Source organism: Antechinus flavipes, chromosome 2 (assembly GCF_016432865.1).
Source record: "Antechinus flavipes isolate AdamAnt ecotype Samford, QLD, Australia chromosome 2, AdamAnt_v2, whole genome shotgun sequence".
In the NCBI taxonomy this organism is placed as follows: Eukaryota; Metazoa; Chordata; class Mammalia; order Dasyuromorphia; family Dasyuridae; genus Antechinus; species Antechinus flavipes.
Genome location: NC_067399.1, coordinates 497713084 through 497725708, shown reverse-complemented (window position 1 = coordinate 497725708; position 12625 = coordinate 497713084). Strand labels below are relative to the sequence as shown.

The following is a 12625-nucleotide window of genomic DNA, read 5'->3' as shown; positions in this document are numbered from 1 at the left end:
AAAGTAGGGAGTGTAGTGGGTGAAAGGGACATAAAATTTACTAAATCTGCATTTGGGATGGGGGCAGGTTGGAGGGGGAGAATCTTGACATTCCTTAAAGACAAGCATTTGGTCAAATGTGTGTTTGGAAGGATGGCTGCTAGGTATTTGAGGTTGACTGCAGAGACACCTTAGGATATGAACAGACTTGGATATACTTTGGAGCTACAATATTCCTCTATATTTAGCATAGTTTGTGGTTCTAGATTCTGCTCTGGAGTTGCAGAAAAATACCAAGTCCTTGTAAACTCAAAAAGAAGTTGATGTATGGGGGGAAAGGAGGGGTTACTATGGGAGCAAGCCAAGGGGGAATATATATTGATTGTTCATGGGTCAAGGAGTTTATCCTTAATGTTGTCTTTACATTAGGGAATAACCGCTCTACTGGTCTGGCCTAACACCTAACCTGGGAATTCAAAACCCTTTACCCCATTAACCTTTCCTTTACAGAGAGAAAGAGCCAGAACGAGAGCGAGAGCCAGAGAGAGCCAGCAAGAGAGAGAGGGAGGAAGGAAGGGAGGGAGGGAGAAAGAGAGAGAGAGAGAGAGAGAGAGAGAGAGAGAGAGAGAGAGAGAGAGAATTAACAAAAATGAACATGAATTCTGGCCCAAGAAGAGAACGTGATTTTTATTGGTCAACCTAATGGAAGACTTAGAAACAGAAGCCTCTGTCCTTGCTCCAGACTCCTTCCTTCCCACAGGATTCCCAATACTTTCACTTACCAGGATAGAAAGAGGAACCTGGGGAAGAGGGAGAAGAGCATTGTCAGAGTAAAAGTAGTGGATTGGAAAGGGGAGGCTTGTTTCCCATTAGAGGCAGGGATAGAGAAGGTATAAAGCCTAGGTCCCCTGGGTGGGTAGGCAGCTGGCTTTCTATTGCCTTACATTTGTGACCTTAGGCATAAGAGGCTTAACCCGTTTGGTTTTCAATTTCCTTGACTGTAAAATGAATAGATTATATTAGAAGGTCTCTTAAGGTCTCTTCTCAGGTTATAAGCTCTGTCCTTCACCATGTCCCACTCTGAGCAGATATTATTGGCTTCATTCCCACTTTGGAAGCAAAAAGGAGATCCAACTCCATTCTGATTGGGAATGGAAGGAATAATCACCTGTCACATAGCCGAGGAGAAACTGTAATATGATGAAAGGGACACAGGGGTTGGGCAGAGAGTCAAGAGCCACTAATCCGTGCTTTAATGACAGCATCTCTAGGTGCTGGCATACTTCTTGACCTCTGAGACGGTCAGCAGAGTATTCAGGCTTCTATCTGTAGGCACTTGGTGACAGGCCCAGAACAGTAGCGTTATCTCTTAATTATCCAAGGGCCAGGGCTCATTCATTCCAGAGAATGAATAATTGCAGCAGGGCTATTCCTTCTCTTTCTTTATTCCAGGAGCAGAATTAGTCTAGAACAGTAGTCTTGAGGAGAGCAAGGGAAGGAGAGAACAGAGGGAAAACTCATTTAGTAATTTTTTTTTTGCAATTTAATTTCTTTTGAATTAAACAATTGTTTCTCACTCTCATTCCCTCCCCTCCCTCAGAAAAAAGGAAAAAAAAACCTCCTAACAAATATGAATATCACTATTTTACCATAGGAGAATAACAGCTGTCCATATTTGTGCAGTTAATTGCTGCTTACATGTTAGGTAAAGGATGAGGAAGAGATTTAGGTTCACAACTTTCAGTGGTTTTGGGAATTGTCTGTCATTTGTGTATGTATCTTCAAGTTCCAGTGATAAGATATGGTAGGAAAAGCATTGGTAGTTGGAAGAGTTGTATGATTTTAGGGATATCCATTTCCCTATTTTCAGGGCCTCAGTTTTCCTATCTGAAAAATGTGGGAGTTGGGTTAGATGACTTTGCCAGTATTTAATCTTTGAAACATCAAATCCATAATTAGGACCTAGGGTTAAAGATGCAGACTATTAATTGGGGGTTTCTAGACTCTCTAAATCTGAAATCTTTCCTTGAGATGAAAGTCTCCTTCCTCCCCACCTTCCCACCGCAGCTCCTGAGAGCCAAGTGTCTGAAGGTAAACAGCAGAGGAAATGCTCACCACTCTTCCTAAGCCACTGGCCCACTCCCTGTCCTAATGATTGTTTTCTGCGTTGTGATTAGAGCTTTCCTACCCTATGTTATTTCACTTGGTTGGCACTGCTTGGGCTGGGCTTCAATGTGTCTGGGGCTGAGCCTTCCATAGGGCCCCAAATCCAGTCTTCTGCTTTGAGCCGACAGGGCTTGGCTGCCTTGTTTGTTAGTTTTGCACCTTTGTGCATGGGCATGGCTGGATCCTGGGAGTCTTCCAGTGCTGCTGATTGAAACCAGAGCCCAGAGGGGGCAAAGTTTTCAGACAGATGCTTATATCTAGCACCCATCTCTTGGCACTCCCAAGTTTGGCCAGTCCCCTAATCCCAAGGGCCAAGGCTCGGGGTGGGAGTAAGAGTTGGGCTAAGTAGCAGTAATGGCTATGGTCTATCTAACCTTCCCTGCCAGCTGTTTTTATACCGTTTTTCCCCCAGAAGGGTACCCCATCTTGAAATCTGCCATTCCCTTTTCCAATGACATTCTGGGGGGAAAGTGCTAAAAATGAGTGTGTTCTAAAAATAACCATTACTGCCATCCTGGCAGGACGTGTTGATGCCCATCCCTGGTATTTGCTGACTTATTTTCTTTCTCCCTTCCCTTGCTGTCATGGCAACGGAGGAGGCCTGGTCACAAATAGCTCAGAGCAGCTTCCTGCCTCAGCCCCACGGAGGGGCTGGAGTGTGGGGGCTGGGCCTCAGTGGGAGCGGGCCAGCCCAGTGGAAGACACATGCCTCTTTCACTAGCTGTTAGGCTTGGCTTGTGTTTTTTCTGTTCGTTTGCTTTCCCAGCCCCTCCTACTTCCTGACTCCTCCTGTCTGAATCCCAGCTTCAGACTCTGCTCGGAGCCCAGACACTGAATTCCCGCTGCTCTGAGTGGACACTGACCCAGCCTGGCTCCTGCCTCCTTGCCCGGCTGAGTTTTCTGTGAGGGCAGCTTGAGCCTGTCCAGGCTCGAGGGCAGGGTTGTGGAAGGAGCTTTGTGGGGGTGGTTTGCTTCTCGTCTGCCCGAAGAGGCCCTCCAGATTGGACCAACTTGATTCCGGGGCCATGCCCTTTTTCCGAGATCTGTCTAAGCCAGGGCCTCTAGAGTTCCACTCAGAGATGCTCCTCAGCATGTACCGAACGCGGAGTGGGAACCTGCAGCGGAGACACACGATGAAAGAGTACGTGCGACTGAACCCCCCTTTCAGGAGCAAGAAATCTTTGGACCATGGGCTCCAGCTGGCACTTCCTTGCTGCTTGGTTGTCTTTTTCTTTCTTGAGACTAAAGATTTCTCTTTCTTTTCTTTCTCAGGGCCAAAGATATGAAGAACAGATTGGGGATTTTCCGGAGAAGAAATGACTCTCCTGGGGGCAACGTGGCTGGCAAGGCAGACAAAGGGATGAAGTCCCTGAAGTGAGTTCTTCTCTGGACCCTGAGTAGATCTGCTTCTACCCCCACATTTCCTGTCTCCTTACCATTAACCCACACCTGGGCTCTTTTTGGAAGATCCTTGCTCCCCTGGCAGCGAGTCAGAAATAGTGGGAACTTTTGCCAGCTGTGGTCAACCCCCCTCTTCCCCCTCCCTCCCCCCACCGACAGTTCAGGGATCTGGAATCTATTATTTTCCTATAGCCCCTTCACCCTGGAGTGGTGGTGGAGGCATCCGAAGACTTTGCTGGTTAACTTTGACCATCTACTGGAGAGTCCCAGACCCGAGGGCCAGCCTGAGGGCAAGGGAGCACAGCTCCCACCACCCTTGTGTTCCTGGATGGGCGCAGCTGTTGCTACTTCTTAGCAAATCAGACAGGTGGCACTAGCCTTGGCACAGCCCGAGTTCACATCATGTCTCTCCTGTTTGTTGGCAGGCCCACCTCTGAGGAGGCACTCAAGTGGGGAGAGTCTCTGGAGAAACTGCTGTTGCACAAATGTGAGTATGTGTATTGTGAGGTCCATTTCTCCCCCCCTCCCATTAGTCCCACAGTCTCTCTCTCCTACCTCCTTTTCAGTCTTCAGCTTAGGTACTTGTGTAGCATTCTTCCCCTTAGAGTTTATAAGAAAAGGATTTTGTTTTCTGGGCAGCCCCAGCCCCAAACCTTGTCCTCAATCTCCAGGGGGTTTTAAGTCCTCCCTCAGGCACTAGGAGGAAGCAGGAGAAATACCCCACATCATTCTATGATGAATGTCAGACTCCCCCAACATACCCTCCTGGGGAATTGCTGTTTCAAAAGTCTAATGTGGAGGTCTCTGATCAGATGGGGATTTATATGTTCCTCTGAAGTTCTGATTGACAGAGAAACTGGGAGCCCCCCAAAAAAGGGTAGGAGGGATGGAATCTTTTTTAGCTGTACCTTTGTACCCGCAACAGCCAGGCATTAAGCCAAGATGGGTCTCTCCCACAACCAGCAAGAGACAGATAAGAGAGAGGGCAGCTTTGAGAACAATCACTGTTTTTGCCTTTGTATGCCCAATATTTGGAACAGTGCCTTGTATTATAGACTTAGTAGATTTAATACATGTTTCTTGGATTGAATTGAGTCTTACAGCAAATTTTCAGAGAACTGGAAAGGACCCTTAAAGGTGATCTTATCCAACTCTTTCATTTAATGGATGGAAAACTGAGGTTGGGCATGGTGAATTAGCTTGCCTATGATAGTACGATGAGTTGTTCTGACCCCCAGCCCTGTGAGTGCTCTGCTATACCAAGCTATTCCTTGGCTTTCTGGGACAGTCTCGGGGCAGAGTCTGAGGAGGTTTCTGAGGTTTGTTCTGTTCTCTTCTTCATGATGGGGCCTACGATGGGGCTGGGAGGGATCTCAGTCTGGTGCTAGGCTATCCCTTCTCAATGTAACCTGACCTCTTTGTCTTCTGACAGATGGACTAGCAGTGTTTCGTGCCTTCCTCCGAACAGAGTTCAGTGAAGAGAACTTAGAATTTTGGCTGGCATGTGAGGACTTCAAGAAAGTCAAGTCGCAATCTAAGATGGCATCCAAGGCAAAGAAGATCTTTTCAGAATATATTGCCATCCAGGCGTGTAAAGAGGTAACCCATTTATGTATGACTGCGTATTCCCTAACCCAGTGTCAATAACTGCTTATGTGAAAACAGCTGTAGGCAAAACAACTTTCCAGGGGAAGGTAGTTCCATTGGAGCAACATTATGGATAGAAACTTGATCAGCCCATTTTATAGTAGGAGCTCATAACATTAATGTAGGATTGGATTGTAGCCCAGTGCTATGGTTTAGGGCACTGTCACTTAGGAGCGGACCTGCTTCTTCATTCTGGGAAAACATCAGCTCCTTGAGGACAGGGTCTACTTTGTTTCTGTCTTTGTATCTCCGACACCTCACACAGTGTCTGGCACTTTGTAGGAGTTTTACTCCTACAATGCTTACTGGTTGGTTGATTGACCCTACTATAGGAGTGATCCCCCCCAGGCCTTAAGTCAGGTTGCTCTTGGAACCCCCCAGTACTTCATCTTGAGTTGTTAGTTCTTTCTCATAGGATCCTCCCTCACTGCTCTGCCTTACTGGTTAATGGGGGTTATAGGAGTTAAAGGGAGGCATATGTCTTTATTGCCTTGTTACAGTTGGGAGACTGGAAGGAGAGAAAGTTAGTCTTTTGTCCCCAGCAACATGAACTGAAAACATTGGGAATTGACAGGAAATTAAACAAGTCGCATTGGGGTTCTGATTAGACCAATTCCCCAAGATGGAGAGATAGCAGAGCCAAAGAGGTAGCTCTTGTGTCTCCAGGGGCTTGGAGATGAGTGAATATACCAGTGCAGACTTAGCTTTCGAAACACTCTGGTGAGAAAGGGCAGTCCTTGACCGGCGCTGGTCTCCTGGGTGCCTTCCACCTTGAGGGCTCACCAGCCATTTTTCAGGTCAAGGACTTGATCTTGTATCTGCTTCTCCCCCCAGGTGAACCTGGACTCCTACACACGGGAACACACCAAGGACAACCTACAGAATGTCACCAGGGGCTGCTTTGACCTGGCTCAGAAGCGAATCTATGGGCTTATGGAGAAAGACTCCTATCCTCGTTTCCTCCGCTCAGAGCTCTACTTAGACCTCATTAACCAGAAGAAGCTGAGCCCTCCATTGTAGGAGTGCTCCCCTCCCCTCTCCGGGCAGCCCGGGAGAGACGAATGTTTACATGGAGCCCGCCCAGCGATGGCCTGCTCTCTCCCTCCCCGCTCTCCAGAGGATGGCCGAGAGGATGGGCCATTCTTACCGGGGCCTCCTCGAAGCCACGTCTCTGTTGGACTGGCCCGTGGACATAGAAGAAGTCTGAGGCCTCGGGGTCCCTGGGGACTCCAGAAGCCAGTGGGCTGGTGCTAGGTGTCTTGGCACCCCGCCCCCTCCCCAGTGCCACTGTGGTACGACGACGCCTGCCCCAGGATTGGGCCTACGGGCGTGGCCCCTAGGCAGGGCTTTGGTACAGGCTGAAAGGGTCTTGTCCAGGCAGCAGGTAGCCAGGGAAGGGGGGAAGCTGGGGGCACAGGGGACCAACCAGTACAGAACCTTACCTCTCACTTGGGAGCTCCACCAAGCATTCCCCAGCACAGGCCTGCTCCCCCTTCTGGGTCACTTCTCGCTGATGGAGGCCCTGAAAGAACTGGGTAGCAGAAGGTGGGAACGGGGAAGGTATCCCCCAGGCCAGGTGGCAAGTGCTCAGGCGGCTTGTCCTGTAGGTTTTGACCTCCAGGTGCCATCCCTTGGGGCCCTAGTGCTCAGTGCCCTGATGTCCCCCACCCTGGGCCCTGGCCTCAGGATTTTATTTATTTCAACACTGTAGCCGAATGCTTGATGCATTGTTCTGTAATAGGAAATCCTTGCCTCTTTATTTTCTTAATTTACAAGTGCAATATTTTAAATATGTTTTCGTGGGAAGCTACAAAGCAGAATGACCGTTCTATTTTAAGAAGGTGTACACACTTTTATAAGTTGGGGTGGGAGGGAGGGTTGGTTTTTGCCCAAGGGGCCCTGGCAGCAGGCAGCTGGGGCCCCTGGATGTACATATGTTGAAAATCTTAAATTGGATAATATGAACAAAGTGCCGTGCAAGGCTGACCCTCAGAGCAGAGGGACAGTGTCTCTGAAGGGGCCCACCTGGCTCTGGGACAGCACATTTGGTCCTTGAGAGCCATTTCTGTGGTTCCCAAACTATCCACATAGCCGGGTGATGGAATGAATAAAAGGCCCATGGGACTTCTATTGATGGTTGCTGTCTTTTTTGTCTGGCTCCTTTAAGCTGTCACTTCCAGGATTAACCCTTTAATCTTACTAAGAATCTTATTAGATAACGGGGACTGTAAGAATTCAGAGCCTTCACAGACCTGAAAGGAACCCAAGCATCACTGGTTAAACTGCCCGATGAAGTGGGGGTGACTTGCATGAGGTCACAGCTAGTTAGTGAGAGAGGCTGCTTGGGAGAGTCCAAAGGGCAGTGGGGCCCAAAGCCAACTCAGTGTGGTCCAGGGGGTCTTCAAGATCTTGGAAGTCATCCACAGAATGAAGGGCTTGGCCCTTGCTACTTTGCACTGATCCTATGTGATGTGGCCCCAAAGCCCTTCCAGGTCTAATTCTGTAAACTAACTCTCCTGGGTCAGAATAGGATCCTTAGGAAGCAGCCTCTGCTTGGGCCTTGTGGATGAGACCACTCAGCACAGGACCTTCCCTTCACCTCTCCCCACCTCGGCTGCTTCCTTGCCTCCTAGGAGAGAAAAGTCTGCATTTAAAGGAGAGAAAAGTCTGAGAACTATTCAGAGCTAACCTGTGCAGTACTGAATCTTAGACTTGAACATTGTGGGTAAGACTTATCTGGGAAGCTTCCTATAAGAGGCAGAGCTTCGTCTCAGCTGTAAGATGGATGACTCTTTAACAGGCTACCCCCCCTCCACCTCCCCCCCTCCCCCAATCACTCTCTCCAAGTCCTGAAGACTTTACTTGTAACTAGGGGATAGTGAGGACCCAGGTATCACCTTCCATCATATGGAGTTACCCTGTATCCTCCTTTAGTGGGAGTCCTAGGCCTGTCTTTTGGGCAGGAAGCAATGAAACTCTGTGGGTTAGATTCTTTGTCTGACTGCTGCTCCCCTGCAGTGAGACCCTTGGATTTTTCCCTTTCTCGCTCCTATTAATGTCTCCTGTCCCCTTCTTCCCACCTGACCTTTTCTTCAAAAGTCCCATCTTCCAGGAGGCTTTTCTAGGTTTTGGTACAGGGTTTTTCAGAGACCAGGGTCTTGAAAAGAATACAAAACTTTTGTATTCAGTCAGCAGACAGTAGTGCTCAGAAACTTGTTACATATCCCATTGCTAGATGACCAGTGACAGACTTATTTTCCACATGCCCTCTGACTTCCCATCAGGGACTAGTATTTTGGCCTGGATCTGTCTCTGTCCCCTGGGACTTGACTGTCTTAAGAATCCAATCCAATCCAATAAATGCTTATTAAATCACCTAATATTAAATTAGTGAAAAATAAGACAGTGAAAAATAAAACTTGCCCTCAAGGACCTTTTATTCTACTGGGGATATTCCTTAACAGCACAGTGCCTAGTACATAATAGGAACTTTAATAAACGATTGCTGAATTAATAGTGTTGAAAATATAAGCAGAGGAGGTGAATCTCACACTCCCTGCCTCCTGAGCCCGAATCACAGTCAGCTGTAGGACAGAGAATGTATGCATGAGCTTTGTTCTGGAGCAACATCCCAGTTACCGCTGATTGAGGGAAAGCAGCTTCTAATTGGGATCATGTGCCTTGGCCCCTCCAGGAAACCAGGAAGTAGGGTTTCTTGATCCAATTCTTTGCTTCCTCTCCAGACAATTTCCACTTGTAAGCTCTGGGAAGGGAATGTAGGCAGAAAAAGACAAGGAGAAACATTCTCTCTGCTCCCCAAGGAGGCCACACTTTAGAGAGGTAGCTTCAGAACCAGAGAACTTGTCGAAAATTGGGGATAGACAATTCTGAAGTTAGTCCCCTTAGAACTTTGAATTCTAGACTTAAAGGTCACCCAGTGCAAGGTCTTCATTTTTACAGAGCAGCAGCCGAGGCCATAGAGCTCCAAGGTCGCTGGGTCAGTGGCAGAGCTGGGAACAGGAGCCAGGCCTCCTCTGCCTGGTGTAACTGGCTGCTATAAATTCTCTTCTGCATCCTGATGCCTCTTACGTACATGACCGATTTACACCTGAGAGGGCACGAACAAAGCATTATAAAATATTATCTCTGGTTCTCCACACAGCATCTCGAAAGAAATCAGGGTGGGATTAATGGAACTGGGGCAGCTGGCTTCAAAGAAATTGAATTCTGACTGCTTTGGCTTTATATTCCCTTTGGGGTTTGTTTCCATGGGAACCTAAAGGTCAACCGTGGATGGTCAGGGTGGGGGTTGGGAATGGGCAGGGGGAGGCCACCTTTGAGTGAGTTTAAAGGAGGCAGATACTGTGTCCTCTGACCCCAATAAGGGGGAAGAGCGGATCTCATTGTTTGTCCCACATCCCCAGGGACTTGTTAGGAGAAAGATACTAGTTTCCAGGCCGGCCTTCAGACTATGCAGGTTTGGAGAGGCAACTTTGAAATTCCAGAAGGAAGTGTGGCTGGGAGAAGGAATGCCGGCTTGGGAGCTGGGAGCCATTGGTCATGGTCCCGGGCTCTGTCACGGGCCAGCTGGGAGACACAATCTCATCGGGTCTCGGTTTCCTTGTCTGTAAACTGGGAATATTGCTGCCTCCCTGGGTTGTGTGAGACAAGACCCCATAGGAAAGAACTTTGTCTTAACAGAGGGCTCGGCAGATTCAATTATTGTGAGGATGAGTATGTCTGGCAATCGAGCGGCACCTCTTTGCCCACACTCTGCAGGCCTAGGAAGGTGAAAGTTTAGCTGTTAATGAGAGAAGACTGAGGCGGTTAGGGCTCAGGATGTCCTTGTGAGGACACTGCTCTCGAGGTCCCATCTTTGGCTCTCTTCGTGGCCCCCTCAGGCCTGGGGGGGGAGCAGCCCAGCTGGGGCAGTCTGGGAGCACAGGAGGGGAGCAGTACGGGTCAGGTGTAGTGGAGGGCAGGGAATCTAGATCGATTCTACACCTTAGACAAGCTCGTTCTGAGATTCCACGGTTCTGTGTTCTAGCATTCAGTGATCTGAGGTGCTTTTTATTGTTGATATTCTATGTTTTCAGCTCGTTGTCTGTGTACCTTCAGCTCCAAACACCTGTATCACAGCCTGAGTTCCTATGATTTGGGGGGATGGGTGAGGAGATTCCAGCTAGGGCCTAGTGGGCCCTGGCCTGGCTCTGAGCATTGTTCTTCCCGGGCTCTAGCTCCAGCTTCATGCCATTCTCCGGCTACAGCGCTGTCATTCCTAACTCTTCCCCTTCCACTCCCGTCCACTCTGTCCTGCTCAGCCTCCCTCACTTGCAGAACTATCTTGGCTTGGTTCCTTCAGAATCAAGCTCAATGAGGGCCTTTAGGACCCACCTAAGCGGGTTCTTTCCCTACATCTGCCCGCAGCCTTGCTGTCATTCATGCTTCAGGGCATTGAAATGAGATCACTCCGTACACAAATGCTCCTTGAGCCCGCTCTGATTCATCCTTCATGGCCCTCTATGCATGTGCCCATCAGCCTCCCTCCAGCTCCCCATTCCTTTCATCAGCTCAAACCAAAGGGTCAAGCCCTGCTTCTGTTAGGCTTTCGGCCCCAGCTGGTCCTTGGACAATTCAGGGGAAGGGAGGAATGAAATTAAAAACAGTCCCCAAAGAGAAGCATGTAGTGCACTCACTCGTCCTTTCTTCTCCTCCCTCCCCCTTCGTTCCCACCCTCAGGATGGCTCTTTATCAGGATTGTTCAGCAAATGTAAGTGGTGGGGAGGTAATTGGTTTGAGTTTTGATTTTTATTGTTTTTTTGAAATAGCTGCCATCCTGAGACGGTGAGATAACGGAGCACTAGCCCCAAATCAGGACGTGTGGATTCTAGCTCCTGCTCTGCCACTGAACCACTGTGAGGTTGGATAACATCAGCCCCCTCTGGGCCTTCACTGTAAGATGAAGGGGATGGGCTCTGAAGTCCCTTCTGGCTTGAATATCCTTGGGAGCTTAGTGGTGTCAAATCAATACAGACCAGCGGGGCGATGTCAGAAAAGCATCTCGGGCTGCATTAATAGCAGTCCAGCAGCCATTGCAAGGGAGGTGATCATCCCATTGTTCTTGGCCTGGCCAAATCAGAGAGAACAGCATGTCCATTTCTGGGTGCAGCATTTCAGGAAGACATGACAGGGTAGAGCATTTCCAAGGAAGGATGGAAAGGAATCTTAAAACCACGCCATAACAGGGCCAGTTTAAAACAGAAGCCTTAATTAGCAGAAACAGGGAAAATTGCTGTGTTCAGATGTGTGAAAGGTCCCGTGGAAGAGAAATTCATTGCTTTCGTGGTCCTGGAGAGTAAGTGCCATAAGGGGTCAATGGATGGAATTTGCAGAGTAAGGAGGGGATGGGGAAAGAAGGAGAAGGGATTAGAGTGTAGTGGAGATTTTAGCTCCTAACTTTTAAAAAGAAGGAAATTCTGCCCTGATTTTTAAAACCTTCCCCCAAATGGAACTTTGTTGGTGCATTTCCTGTCATTTCATCTGGATGTCAGGGGGAATATAGGCAGGATTCATGTTTTGGGTAGAGCTTGGATGAGATCATATCTGACATTGCCCCTCCTCCCCCAACTCTGTAATTCTGATTCCATCAATTTAGTGCTGTTCCAGGTTATTTTTAACCACGGGGCCTCTGGCTTTAGGTTACTCAAAGAAAATAAAGAACTTTTGAGAAATGGAAAAAAAAAACCCAGTTCTTTCTTAATAGCATTCCTCATTTAAAGACCCTGACTGTAGTAAATCTGAAGTGTGATATTGGAAGGTACGTGTCATGCTACCAGGACTGGACCTCCAGTTGCAATTGAGGGAAGGGAGAGGCCTGACCTCCCTGGGGTCTCAGCTTTAAGTTTAAAGAATGGTCTCCAAAAAGACCCTGTTAAAATGAAATCCATTTCCTGAAAAGGGGCATTCAATAATGTCTTGGTACCTTAGAATCCTGGAGCTGGCTGAGTTATATATACTATCTTGGACGTCAGTTTCCCTTAAGAGTAATTTGAAGGAAAATGAAAAATGAAATGAAATGGTCAATAAACATTTAGTAAGCACTCACTATGTGCCAGACACTGTTTAAATTATCTCCAGTCCGATCCCCTTAATCTTTAGAGAATGAAATAATCTTAGTTCTTAGCTTATTTTTTTTGGACATGGTCAATGAAAAAAAAAAGTTTTTCGCTTGACCAAACATATTTGTAATAAGAATTTTGTTTTTCTTGTTTTCTCAATGGGTGTGTATGGGGGGGGGGCGTGCAGAGGGGATTATAGAGAAGGAGGATATTCATTAGAAAGAAATAATTTTCATAAGATGTTTGGACAGGGAAAGTGACTTGGCCCACATCAGTGATATTCACAGGAGATGATATTCAACTCCAGAGCCAGC

The 12625-nt window shown here is 47.9% G+C and overlaps 1 protein-coding gene across 8 annotated transcripts in view; it reads left to right on the top strand.

Moving 5' to 3' along the window:
• The window catches only part of RGS3 (regulator of G protein signaling 3), a 176809-nt gene extending 169486 nt beyond the window's left edge, over nt 1-7323 (top strand). For 7 of the 8 annotated variants that reach the window (XM_051979981.1, XM_051979982.1, XM_051979983.1 and 4 more), the window contains 4 exons: nt 3418-3519; nt 3972-4033; nt 4979-5145; nt 6028-7323. In XM_051979981.1, the coding sequence (XP_051835941.1) occupies nt 3418-3519; nt 3972-4033; nt 4979-5145; nt 6028-6213 (517 nt within the window). In that variant the 3' untranslated portion in view covers nt 6214-7323. Of the gene's footprint in view, nt 1-1694; nt 3287-3417; nt 3520-3971; nt 4034-4978; nt 5146-6027 lie in introns of those variants that run through there. The other variant, XM_051979990.1, reaches the window with a different exon arrangement.
• The last annotated feature ends 5302 nt before the right edge of the window (nt 7324-12625 follow it).